A 13189-nucleotide genomic window follows, 5' to 3' on the forward strand; every position below is an offset into this window, starting at 1 on the left:
ATTTAGGACGACGTATTTTTTGAGCGCCCAAAAGATTTCCGGATATCAGTTCGTTCCTCTCACGCAACCTGAAGACATTTTTTTTATTATGACGCTCTCCCTTTCTGCGGAAGTGGAAATGTGCAAATAAGGTCACATCAGGTCGAATTCTTGAGTTTTCCTCTGACTGCATGATGGTCAACCTTTGCTGTCTCTGCTGCGGTGAAATCCCACGACCCCGCCCCCCTAGGTCGGGACCACCAGGGGATCCCCCCACCACGATCCAGCTGCAGACCACCAGCACACCCACGAATGGCAGATTGGGTCTGAAGGGAAAGCGAGCCGAGGGGGAAACTAACGCACGCGCACTCGAGGCGACCAAACGGAGCCATCGTGCACTTGCTTCCTGACATGCAAGAAGTGCAGGATGCTCTCCTCCGACCAGGACTCTGCGGAGGACAGCGACGCCAGCGCTCTCAATGATGCCGAGGATGAGGTGCCGGAGACGGACACTCCAGCCGAGAGTGACGTGGGGGAGGTATAGATGCACTCATGGCTTCACCTCCATCATCTCATCACCTCCCCAATTCTGCATTTGTTTCCATCTATGTACACTATTTATTGGAGTTTATAGCAGTGTGCAATACCTGTTTTGCTTCATTTCATTTCATAATAGTACATTTAGTTCGGGGTACTTTTCTTTTAAATTCCAATTCACATTACAGTCATCTGTACATTTAGATGTTGCATGTACCGTATTAGATAATGTTAATTTTTGTTGTCGATTAGGATTTGATATTTGCTTTATTCAGGCTGCGAATACTGCCATTCAATGTATACTTATTGCACAGTTTTTTTAAATTCCTTTATTTTTATCAAGCCAAATTCCCTATTGCATAAACACACTAGTGAAGTACCACAATTGTATTGTTAAATGTCACAAAGAGCAGGATGCAGGCATTTCATCAACAAATAAATACTTTCTTGTGATAGCTTTTTAAAGTAATGAAGAAAATGAGACAAAAAATGTACTTTGGTGTAAACTAACGTTTTATTTAGTAAATAGGTTTTTGTTTAGGTGAAAGTCACAGAAGTACAAGCATTCAATTTTCTGAACTGCTTAAAGGTCACAGGGGGTGCTGGAGCCTCTTCCAGCTAGCTATAAACACCAACAAATCTAAATCCAGAGACCATCATCTTAAATTCAAAGACGACAACTTCCCAAAAAGCAACTTCATCCTTCTAAAAGCTTCGGAGGGACATGAGTCGAATTCCTCCGTGATTTATGATGTGCTTAGCTGTTGGAAATCATCACAATTTACAGTGTGTGATCATTCATTAGCATTTTGGGTTTCAAGCTATGATATCACTGCCATGTTTAAAGAGACTCATTGCTCTAAGAAGCCCATTCCTCACCATGCTTTTCTTCTTCTTTCTGCAGCAGCGTCCATTTAAGCAGTCTTTGAGTGCGTGCGTTTGCCGCGAAACACACTGGCGCTGCTTGCTGCTCTCCCTGCTTATGTACAGCTGCCTGGGTGCAGTCAGCTGGTGCCAACTAAGCCGCGTCACCGAGATCAGCCTCAACTCGGCCCTCACCTTCACGGCCTCCTTCGCCTCGTCCCTGCAGAGGGGACACCACCCCGCCGCTCACTCCTTGATCTATCGCGACAGCCCTTGCTCCGACGGTTACATCTTCATCCCTTTGGCCTTCCTTCTCATGCTCTACGTTTTGTACATGGTAGAGTGTTGGCACTGCCGAGCCCGCAGCGAACTCCAGTGCAAAGCGGACGTGGACAACGTTTACGAACGCGTGACACGCATGCGGCAGGCGCAGCCGTGCATCTGGTGGAAAGCCATAAGCTACCACTTTGTGCGCCGGACACGTCAAGTCACCCGCTACCGCAACGGGGACGCCTACACCACCACGCAGGTGTACAACGAAAGGGTCAACACGCACGTGGCGGAGGGCGAGTTCGAATACAGCCGCTGCGGGATGAAAGACGTGTCCCGTGATCTCAGAGGGTTGGAAGAACATCCGGCGACTCGCCTGCAGTTCACCAAATGTTTCAGTTTCACCGAGGCCGGGCCGGAGAACGATTACCTCAACCAGCGGGCTAGGTTCTTCTCAGAAATCGAAGGCTTGGATGATTACATGGAGGCAAGGGAGGGGATGCAGCTAAGGAACGTAGACTTCAGGGATAACCTGATCGCCTTCGTGCACCCGGATAAAACGCCTTGGTACACCTCGCAGGTAGCTTTCTGGCTCACTGCTCTCTTTATGCTCTCGTGGCCTCTGCGGGTGCTTATAGAGTACCGCACGGCGTACGTGCACTATCGCGTTGAGAAACTGTTTGGAATGGACTACATTTGTAGCAGCGATTCTCCTCTGGATGAAGATCGGAATGTGAGCTGCTCTATTCCCAGAGTGGACACGTTGGACAGCACAGAGTTGGAGTGGCACATCCGCTGCAACCGCCAGGTGATTCCCAGCTACTCCGAAGCCATGCTAATCGACGTGAACACGGCAGATTCCGACTCCCTGCTCCACACTGAATGCACCACGTCTTCCAACTGCTATCTCCTGGACAGCAGTCCCACCACACAGAGCTACGGGGCCCTCCAGGGTCAGTCGGGAAGGGAAGGTAGACGCGGGAGGACGAGGAGGAGGAACATCATTAGCTCCAGCTGCTCTTCTCTCTTCTCCTGCCAGGGAAGCCGCTTCCGATCCCGCCTGTCCTCGGCCACTTCCCGCTTTTCCTTGTGCCGCATGTACGGGTCGCGGCGCACGGTGGCCCTTTGGAGGAGCCGCAGTAGCAATATGACGGACCCCTGCTGGGTGGACGAGCCGGGGCGCCGCTCAGACTCCAGCCAGCTGGCCCTCAGCGACAGTCCGCCCAATTACAGCGATGCACGATTCTTTCCGGTGCTGATAGTGCATGGACCTGACGGATGTGGAGGCGAGGATGGGGCAGGAGGGCAACAGCGTCGTTACCTACGAAGGGGCTCGTCCTGTGTGGAGACGGCCCTGTGAAGAAGAGAATTGATTTGATGTGATTTGATGTCAATACAGAAAGCGAGAAAAATGGGTTTTCAAAAATTGTGCCCAGAATTTAGGCAATAATCATTTGAAAAACCTGCCATGAAAAAGAAATGATAAGCCATCGTAATTTTTTTTTACAGTTCAAACACTAATGCTATACTCTGTATATATGAAATATATTAATAATATGTGCTGTGTTTGGTAAAATGCTGTTAGTTACGCGATACTCAGGCCCGCATGTGTGCTGCCAGGAACTGAATCTGAAGAATTAAACTTGAATTGTGACCTTGGGAAACTGAATTTGAATAACATCATTTGAAATTGTATTGATTGGAATCATGATCGAAAATAAGAATCAAATTGTGTAATTTGATAACACGTAATTGGGAAATATTGAGCAATAAAGCATGTTTACACACAGTTAGGTGGGGTTGTTTTTATGTCAAAAGGTGATGCTGGGAGTAAAGCTTGTGTGATTGGTGGTCATTGGGGCAATGACAGTCCAATAATCTTGTTCTTCATATGTGAAGAATTTTACGTCAACCAATTCAACTGGCTTTTGATAGAAAATGTATCATTCCAAGTTAACATTCTGAACTTAACATTCTAAGTAAAATGGACTTTAAACTATCGTAATTGAAGTCTTATTATTGTAAAATATCAAAAGTGGAAAAAACAAAATTTAAAAATATTACAGTTCAAAAACATGGTCTGATCCCCTTGTGCAATAAAAGTGTTTTACACAACCATTCATTAAAAAAACGTCTTCTAAATAATAATATGTGCAGTAGTACTTCTTTTCATGCCACCACAGCAATATTTTGAAATCTTAAAATAAAAATAAACAATTTAAAAAATTATTGTGAAAGGGAGCGACGTCATTTCCAGCGCGCGGGTTTACGCTAACAGCACAACGCTAATCTGATGCGACTTTTCTCCTTTTTTTCGCCCGACATCCAAGACCTGAGTTACTGCGGCGGGTTGTTTATATCGAAGTTTCCGCCCGGTTGCATGGATCGCCCCGGGCCTTGTTAGCTGGCCGGCTCGGAGCTGGCTAGGCTGGGCTAACCGAGTAGACGACCAGGATGAAACTGCAATGCGATGTGGAGGTGGTGAGCCGCATGCTGCCCACCTTTGGCATGAAAAGTCGGGGAAAGGGTGCGAGAGGGCTGCTTTCCATTGGGAAGCATTTGGACAAGACCAGCCAACGCTCTCAAGTCTACATGATGATCTGCACGGCCAAAGACAAAACTGGCTCAAAGTATAAGGTCTGGCAAGGCTTCTGCTATTCTTTATTTCATGTAGTATTTAGTGGAGTAATATGTGTCAGATTGGAAGATTTGTCCTGAAAACAGTTGTTTATCTCATCTGCTACCATGGATGCTGATAGACGCAGTCAATGGGTTAAAGTCTATATAATTCTGAATTTTGTCATATATTTTAAAATGGATATATGTATTTGTCATTTATTTTAAAATGGATAAATATATATGTCTTTGTCATATATTTTAAAATGCATATATATGTATTTGTCATTTATTTTAAAATGCATATGTATTTGTCATATATTTTAAAATGCATATGTATTTGTCATATATTTTAAAATGCATATGTATTTGTCATATATTTTAAAATGCATATATATGTATTTGTCATATTTTAAAATGCATATGTATTTGTCGTATATTTTAAAATGCTATATATTGGATTGGATTGGATTGGATAACGTTATTCATCCCGTATTCGGGAAATTTCATTGTGACAGTAGCAAAAAAAGGCATAGTTATAAGTTAGACAGTATATGTATTTGTCATATATTTTAAAATCCATTACTATGATAATACATATAGAATCAAATCCATTTTACTATCTCAATTGCTGCCTTCATCAAATTCTAATGCTATTTTTAAAAAAATGTTGTGTAAAAGTGACTTGTGTTCCCGTCTAAAATGCATGACTATTCTTGTTTTGTCATGTGGTGAAATGGAAATTTCCACTTGTTGAACATGAGCCAATCTTGTCTTGCAGCTCAAAGACAACATTGAGAAGTTTTTCACGTGGTTCGTGGAGGAGGGCAAGGCCACGGTGAGATTGAAGGAACCTGCTGTGGATATCTGTCTGAGCAAGGTAGATGCCTCATTGATTTGTTTAAAGCCATCGGGGGGCATTCTATTGTCAATCCATTCAACGTTGTGAGCGTCGGCTTGCCCGTTTGTTGGCCAGACAAAACCTGTGTTTGTTTTGACGGCCGTGGAGAGACACTATGGCAGCCTCATTGTTTCCAGTGGCTGCTGAGCCTGAATGCATTGAGGCACCAACAACGACCTTTCACCGACATTTTTAACAAACATGTTCACTTTGCAAATATTCAACAGTAACTTCTGATGGTTAATTATGAAGCAACGTCAACACAATACCATACTGCTTTAAAACTGCAGATGAAAGTCCCTAATTATAATCTGATGACTAGATTCATGTCAAGATTGACGATATCAAGAATTGGTGTTGATTACTGACTTTATTTTGAGTTTCATCAACCGATTCAACAAAATGATTGTCGCCTCATACCTAGGCCGACGCAAACAGCTTGAAGAACTTCCTGTGCGCCGCTCGCTTGGCAGACAGGGGGAGCGAAGCCGGCAGCCTCCCGCTCTCCACCCTCACGCCCGTTCGAGCCAGAGATGTGCAGCAACCCAAGAAGAAGTTGACCATCGTCTCCAAGAAGGACTACCCCCTCACCTCCACGTTCCCTTACTCCCTGGAGCAGCTGCAGGTCTCTTACTGCAGGTTGGCGCGTGTCGACATGCGGATGCTGTCACTTAAAGGTGCCCTATTCTAAATCGTTGCGCTGCATTGATGTTTGCTGTAACTGTATTTGACTGTCATTCCACAGCACTTCGCAAACTGGACCTCAGTAACAACCACATTAAAAAGCTCCCTGCCACCATTGGAGATCTGGGCTGCTTGTCCGAGCTGGTTCTCCACAGCAACCATCTGGAAAGCTTTAGTGAGGCTCTCTGCCTTTCCACGCTACAGCAGACCCTCCAGCTCTTGGACCTCAGCCAGAACCGACTGCAGTCGCTTCCCGCTCAGTTCTGCCAGCTCCGGGAGCTAGTGAACCTCAAGCTGGACGACAATAAGCTCCTCTCTCTGCCATTCCACTTGGGACGTCTCAACAAGTTGAGGTTCCTTTCCGCCGCGCACAACCAGCTGACCGTGCTCCCCGGTGACTTCCGCAAACTGAGGCTGGAGAACCTGGACTTGTTCGGAAATCCCTTTGTCCAGTCCAACCCTCTGGACCTCTCCTCGCAGCTCACATTCCCGGTTTCTCTTCAAGAGCTGGCTTCCAGGGCTGTAGCCAACCTCAGGTTTGAATGTTTTTACTCCCTAAATTGCGTCTTCACGGTACACGGTCGATTGGGCGCCAGTCTTTTGGTCGCCGATCTTTTGGTCGCTCGGAAGGTAAGTGATAATTACCATTTTAATCGTTGCTCAAATTCCCTAAATACAAACTGCGAATTACTATTTAGTCATACTTAATGCCCTAGTAATTATTAGGCTAAAGAAAAGCTCCAAATTTCCCAGACTTTTATTGTTTTTTGTTGGAGAACTTGTTAAGACCCTGACTGACATAGCTTCTTAAAGGGACAACGCATGTACATACAAACTCTTATACACACACGTCGGCTCAGTGAAACTGCTCATGGCCATTGTTGGCTTTTATTGATGCGTAGACCGTGTTGTTTTACCTTGTTTTGTCGTCGGTCTTTTGGTCGCCGGTCTTTTGGTCACCCGTTGTCGCGGCCGGGGCGACCAAAAGACCGCGACCAAAAGACCGGCGACCAAAAGACGGCGACCAAAAGACCGGCAGCCAATCGACCGCACACAGTCTTCACGGCCTTAAAATCTTCTCCTTTTCTTCATAAACATAACCTTACGATACCATGACAGTGACTCATCATGTACGCGTGAATAAAATGTAATTTTGTTTTACCAGAATCTCATACGGACCTCACCTCATTCCTGCCCACTTGTGCCGAGACCTGGAATTAGCCAAGATGTGCTATTGCGGGCGCTTTTGTGTCAGCTTCTACATCAAGATGGCTGTCAAAATGAACCTACACCAGGTTTCTCACACAGTGGTTCTCGTGGACGACATGGGAGGGACGGACGCTCCTGTGCAGCAGCACTTTTGCTCTCTTTCTTGCTACTGCGAATTCTTGGACGTTTCTCTCCGGAGGCAAATCAAAGAACGGTATGAGCGTGACGCTTAAATAGTTTGGACTGCTTAAGGAACTCTTGAAATGTTAGATGATGTCGTAGTGGCAGTATTGAGCATTTTAGTTTGAGAGAAGCACATCCCATGTTGATGAAATAAGACACAAAAAGGCAACCATAGGTTATCTAGCAGATTTTTTACATTTTCATCCTACATTCTTCTACTGACCTATTTGAGCCGGATGAGGGAATAACGAAATTATATGTGCCATGACATCATTGCCTCAAGGAGCAGGCTAAAGGGAGTTTTTATTGTGCTTGTGACCCACTATTTTTATGTGTTAAATGCTTAAATAAAATATATTTGTTCTAGTTTTACTATGAGACATCATAATGATTTGCTACATGAAGTACACCTTCACAACCTGAGCTGTCAATTCAGCCTTTTCCAGCGAACGTTCCAGCCTCACACAATAGGTGAAAATCTGGGAGACCATTTAACTCATTGGCTGCCATTTTCAGTGATAGTTTCTGATGGAAAAACTGAAAAGGTTGACAGCAAATCACTTCAAAATTTGAGGCCACATGAATTACTTCAAAATGGCTGTCGCTATTAATAACCTCTAACCAATTGAAAGGGGCTTACAAATATACTTTTGCAAATGAGTTGTAAGCATCATTGTTAATTTTAGTCATGGAAAGAATTCTTGAAATCTTAGTTTATCTCATTTTTATAGCAGAAAAACTAGGAACTAGGAATTTTAATTAAATGAAAGTAACATTTAACAGTCAAATAACAAACAAAGTTGTTAACTTCCAAAAGAGCTGTTGTTTTCTCAAGCAGGTAAACTTTAAATCATGTGTCAAAGTGGCGGCCCGAGGGCCAAATCTGGCCCACCGCATCATTTTGTGTGGCCCGGGAAAGTAAATCATGAGTGCCGACTTTCTGTTTTAAGATCAAATTAAAATGAAGAGTATGTATAGATATATATGACTTTCTGATTTTCCCCTTTTTAAATCAATAATTGTAATTTTTTAATCATTTTTTTCAGTTTTTAGTTCAAAAATCATTTTGTAAAATCTAAGGATATATAAAAAAGGTAAAATAAACATTGTTTTAGATCTATAAAAAACTGAATATTCAGGGCTTTTAATCCAGTTCTTTTAATCCATTTATAAAAACAATCTAAATATTATATCTAAAATGGTCCGGCCCACATGAAATCGAGTTGACATTAACGTGGCCCGCGAACCAACCCGAGTCTGACACCCCTGCTCTAAATCACTGATGTGTGCAGAAGAAATAAAGAGGGTGATAACACAAACACAGGATGGCTGTCAGTGAAATTACTAAAAGCAGGAAGTATCTTCTCAGAGTAAGGTACGGCTGGGGCCCGGGACTCCCATGCCCTGGGACGAAGGACACGAGATGATGGACGGAGGAGGATGGGCCTTTCCTTTGTCCTCAAATTGTATAACGGTGCTTGCAGGAGAAAGAGACTTCAGCATTCTATCACATAACACTAGGAATAGGATCGGATAGATTTGCTCTCAGTCCTCTTATATTGGAATGAACACGCACTTTAAGAAATAATGAGTTAACAGGTGATTTTTAAATGCAGGGTTCCAATACAACAACAAAAATACATGCTCTATTTAAATTAAACATTTAGTCATGTGAGAACATTTAAAATGCTAAATTGACCAGCATCTTCTCTGTCATGTTAGAGCACACTGCGGTAATACGGTGAATGCGCATTCTTCGTATTTTTTTAAATTAAAAATTATTATTAATAAATCTAGAAGTGTTAGAATGTCCAAAATATTCCAGAGATTAATGGATCTAAGTAGTAGTATTAAAAATCTGAAAATTAGCCAAGGTGTGAATAATAAACTGCAATATATAGCATTGGTCACAGTACAACATTGAGTATCAGATATGTAGATAGACATTTCTTAAACTAATAACTATTTCAGTCTTAGTCAAGCTCGTAGATGAGGGAGTTCTGGAAGAGAAATCCTGCTGAAGTGACATGATTGCTAAACACGGTCACATTTCCATCTTTGTCAATTTCCCTCAGCGAGGCAGGCGGCAGCTTTTCGTCTGCTTTCGGTTTTTGGGTGATCTGCTTTTCTGGCAGAGCCTCGTCCTTCGTTGAAAGAGTGGCGCTTTCCTCGGTCATGTACCTTGTTTTGTCACCTCCCTTGTAAGAAGTTTTATCTGCTGTTTCACCCATTTCATTGTTGTTTTTCAAGCTTTTCTCTGCACGGGGGGCTTCACCACATGGTTCATCCACCTGCAATGTATCAATTCCCATTTAATACGAACAAAAACATAACAGTATTTTCTATTTTAAGTTAACTTACCGGCAAAACATTCAATGTTTCTAAATCAAAGCGCCATGCTCGTGTCGAGAGTGCATATTATTGAATTGAATACTTTTTATTGTCATTATACTATATAATGAAATTTAAATATAGTTTAATTTATACATTCACCACAAACTAGGATCTCAAAGTGATTTCATATTTCAAACTTATTCCCAAATTCCTTCATACCAAATTAGGTAATGCAGTCCTATTTACTTTTCTATTTACTGTTTTCCAGTTGCTGTTGTTGTTTTTTTTAAATCTCCACCTCAAATGGAAATATGAATGTGGCATGTTTTTTTAGTTGTTCTTATGAGACTCGAAAACTATTAATTATTCCGTTTGTATTGCGAGTTGAAAATGGAAAACGAGTTCCAGGACTCACCTGAACATTCTTCTCTTGTGTCATGGTAGTTTCTTTCATCAATGCATTACTCAGGTGGGAATTTGTGTCTAAAAATGCATCCACATGTGAAACATCTCCTGAAGGAGAACTTGATTCTTGTGCCAAGTCAATTGTCTTTGCTTCATCTCCTTCTCTCACCTGATCCTCTCTTTCAATTTTGTTGAGGTTGACTTGGCTTTGTTTATTGAATGTTTCATTCTGTTCTTCATTTTCTTTAATGGGAAATGCATCCTGGTGCCCAGTTTCTTCCCCCACAACTTTTTTTGTCTCTCCAACTTCTTGTTTCACTTCCACAGGTTCTTTCCATGTTCTTTGCTCTATCGAAAGCTCCTCTTGCACAAAATTTACCTGATGTTTATTTTCATTGACTTTAACCTGATTTTCCTTAATGGACAGTGTATTCTGTTCTCCAGTTTTTTCAACCTCATTTCTCGTCTTTTCTTCAACTTCTTGTTTCGCATCCACAAGTTCTTCGCATGTTCTTCGACCTAGTGAATGCTCCTCTTCCTCTAAAGGTGCCTGATTTTCATTTTCATGGAGTTGAATCAGATTTTCTTTCATGGTCAGTCCATCCTGTTGTCCTGTTTCTTCAACCTTGTGTTTTTTCAATTCTTCAACTTCCTGTTCCTCTTCCATAAGTTCTTTGCATATTGTTCGCTCTGTTGAATACTCCTCTTCCTGAAAAGGTGTCAGATGTTCATTTTCAATGAGTTTAGCCTGATTTTCTTTCGTGGACAATGTATCTGGTTCTCCAGTTCCTTCCATCTCGTGTATTTTTGATTTTTCAACTTTTTGAACCTTTTCCACAAGTTCTTTGCATTCTTTTTCTCTTGTGAACTGCTCCTCTTCCCTTAAATCTTCTCGACATTCATTTTTGTTAAGTTTCACAGTAGTTTCTTTGAGGTCAAGTATATACTGTCCTCCAACTCCCTCTACTTCCCTTCTCTCTTCTTCAACACCTTGTTTTGCCCCCAAATATTCTCCTAATGTTTTCTCTATCCCTCCTCTGCATTCTTTGTGATTTGTACTCTGAGGTTCCTGTTCTTCTTTTATCTCCTCTATACTCACTTGACTCTCAATTAAATCTAATTCCCCATTTTTCTGTACAAACAACTCTCCCTTCTCCCTCTTTTCTTCTACCCGGTGTTCCTCCTGCACATTTTCTTGACCTATTCCTTTCCCTGTCAATTTCTCTTCCTCGCCAACATCTCCATTCTGCTGACCTTTAACTTTTCTCACATCCTCTTCAAGTGCTTGACTATCTTCAGCTTCCATCTCCTGCTTCTGCACACCAACCTCTTCCTCATTTTTACCCCAACAAAGCTCCATAGCCTCATTAGAGGGAAGGACAGGCAGTGTGACTGTCAGTTGGCCTTTCTGCTTGCTGAACTTGGCGCCTCCTCTCTCCTCGTCCACCGGGTAGGACAGAGGCAGCTCCAACCTGTAGTCAGGCTTCTCTGACTCCAGCAGCAGACTTTTTTCCCTCACCTCCAGATTGGCATCTGCGACCGACTTCAGCAGCGGTACATCGATAGTGACAACAATCTCCTTGGGTCTTGGGCTCTTCCCAGAGTCCCTGGAGCACCTGAAGTCCTGCAAGTCAATATATGATCTGTATTTGACAGTATAGCTTGGCTCAGTGGGCTTTTTAGTTGTCTCACTTTTCACCTCAAAGCACTTAGGTTTGGGATCAGGGCTGATATTTGTGTTTTTTTCTTCAGGATATGGGAAGGCAAGTGGGTTTTCTTCAGGAGGCTTTGCTGGATACCCGGGGATGGGTTTACGGGTGACACAGGGCCGAGGCGTACCCTTGTACTTTGTAGTCATTTCCCTCACGTTGTTTTTGTCCAGTGTCACCTTGAAGGCATCCTGGATTCCCTGAATTGCCGTGCTGCTCACCATTTCCATGAATTCTGCCTTTTTGTTGGCAATGTGGAGGGTGTCTGGGTGGAAAATAACATCATAGATCATTATTTTGTTCCCTTTTGGATCCGTTTCTTGCCTCCCCGGGTGCAGATTGTGCGGCAGGGCCCAGCTCTGTCCTCTGCGTCCATCGTCGGACACTGCCGCGGTGCACTGAGGCTTCCCAACTTTGTCATTGCCACAGATGTTGATATAGCACTTCTGATTGCGGTTCACACTAGTCCTCAGGGACCTGAATGGCTTTGGGTGGATGAACTCAATGTTGTTACCCCTCTCCTGCTCCAGTATAGTAATCTCCTCTTCATAGATCTTCCTATTCTCTGGATTTGATAACTCTTCGGCATAATCATTAAACATTTCCCTAAATTTCTCATCTTTAAATGCCTTTGTCAATCTTGTGACTTCATCAGCAGTCATGTTAAGCTCTTTAAGCTTTTCTCTAATATCCATTGTGAAATAGAGCAAACACAAAAAAGGAAGAAAAACCCAGGGGAGATAAACTATGAGAGGATTTTGTGTTAACCCAAATGTGAAGGATTCAAATTCAGATATCCTGCAATGAGAACGGAGAAATGAATAGCTGTCAAGTATAGTTGAGTTTTATGAAAAAATGCATTCATTTTTGTTTCTTGTCCTTCCATGTAAATATCAACGCTGTACGTGCAAAGATTAGGCTTTGTTTTTTTTAACTACGTATTGATTGATCTATATATTAGCGCTAGTCACAAACGCTAAATGTTAGCTTCATTTGCACCGCAAGTATACGGTATATTTTATTTATCTTACCGGGCGTTTTCTTGACTTTAAGGTTTAGTCTAGGATTTAATAGATCCTAAGGTGAAACTGACACAGGGCTTCTTGAAAACCCCATTCTGTAGCCCAAAGGAGACAGGCGTGCTTCAGTAACCATAGTAACCAAAACAGATACGAATTTGAATTTTCAAAAGCAATATTTGAAAATACTGAATTGCTTTTATGAAGAAAAAATATAACCAAAACTAAAATTTGATGTTAAATACATGAATAAAAGAAATTAAAAATTTTCTGTTTGAAAAGAATTATGGAAAACTGTTTAGGGTATGTTTCAATTTTACCACCAGGTGGCACTGTGAACTTTGCTTTTGGATCCAACTGGGCGAGGAAGTCGGTCAGTAAGGCAAAGAGGCGAGTATGGAGGCAAGCGATATGATTGGTCGCGCCCCCCAACACTTCGTTTTATGTGTCGCTCTGATTGGATAGAGGGCGCTGTTGCT

The 13189-nt window shown here is 42.5% G+C and overlaps 3 protein-coding genes across 4 annotated transcripts; 2 read left to right on the forward strand and 1 right to left on the reverse strand.

Moving 5' to 3' along the window:
- Positions 1–11: 11 nt before the first annotated feature.
- LOC144090142 (transmembrane protein 151B) lies at positions 12–3722 on the forward strand. Of its 2 annotated transcripts, XM_077621472.1 has the most exons (3): positions 18–131; positions 230–517; positions 1421–3722. In XM_077621472.1, exons 2-3 carry the CDS (start codon positions 407–409, stop codon positions 3008–3010), a joined length of 1701 nt encoding a protein of 566 aa, XP_077477598.1. In that variant the 5' UTR covers positions 18–131; positions 230–406; the 3' UTR covers positions 3011–3722. The 2 variants fall into 2 exon arrangements, with proteins under 2 accessions (XP_077477597.1, XP_077477598.1); XM_077621471.1 differs by having other exon boundaries at positions 12–517.
- Positions 3723–3901: 179 nt separating this feature from the next.
- lrr1 (leucine rich repeat protein 1) lies at positions 3902–7615 on the forward strand. The gene is made up of 5 exons (XM_077621474.1): positions 3902–4287; positions 5048–5146; positions 5592–5844; positions 5913–6387; positions 7017–7615. Exons 1-5 carry the CDS (start codon positions 4105–4107, stop codon positions 7291–7293), a joined length of 1287 nt encoding a protein of 428 aa, XP_077477600.1. The 5' UTR covers positions 3902–4104; the 3' UTR covers positions 7294–7615.
- A 1216-nt stretch (positions 7616–8831) lies between these two features.
- Positions 8832–12837, reverse strand: dnaaf2 (dynein axonemal assembly factor 2). The gene is made up of 3 exons (XM_077621468.1): positions 12723–12837; positions 9993–12489; positions 8832–9534 (listed from the first exon to the last, which is right to left on the reverse strand). Exons 2-3 carry the CDS (start codon positions 12384–12386, stop codon positions 9217–9219), a joined length of 2712 nt encoding a protein of 903 aa, XP_077477594.1. The 5' UTR covers positions 12387–12489; positions 12723–12837; the 3' UTR covers positions 8832–9216.
- Positions 12838–13189: the final 352 nt, after the last annotated feature.

Source organism: Stigmatopora argus, chromosome 15 (assembly GCF_051989625.1).
Source record: "Stigmatopora argus isolate UIUO_Sarg chromosome 15, RoL_Sarg_1.0, whole genome shotgun sequence".
In the NCBI taxonomy this organism is placed as follows: domain Eukaryota; kingdom Metazoa; phylum Chordata; class Actinopteri; order Syngnathiformes; family Syngnathidae; genus Stigmatopora; species Stigmatopora argus.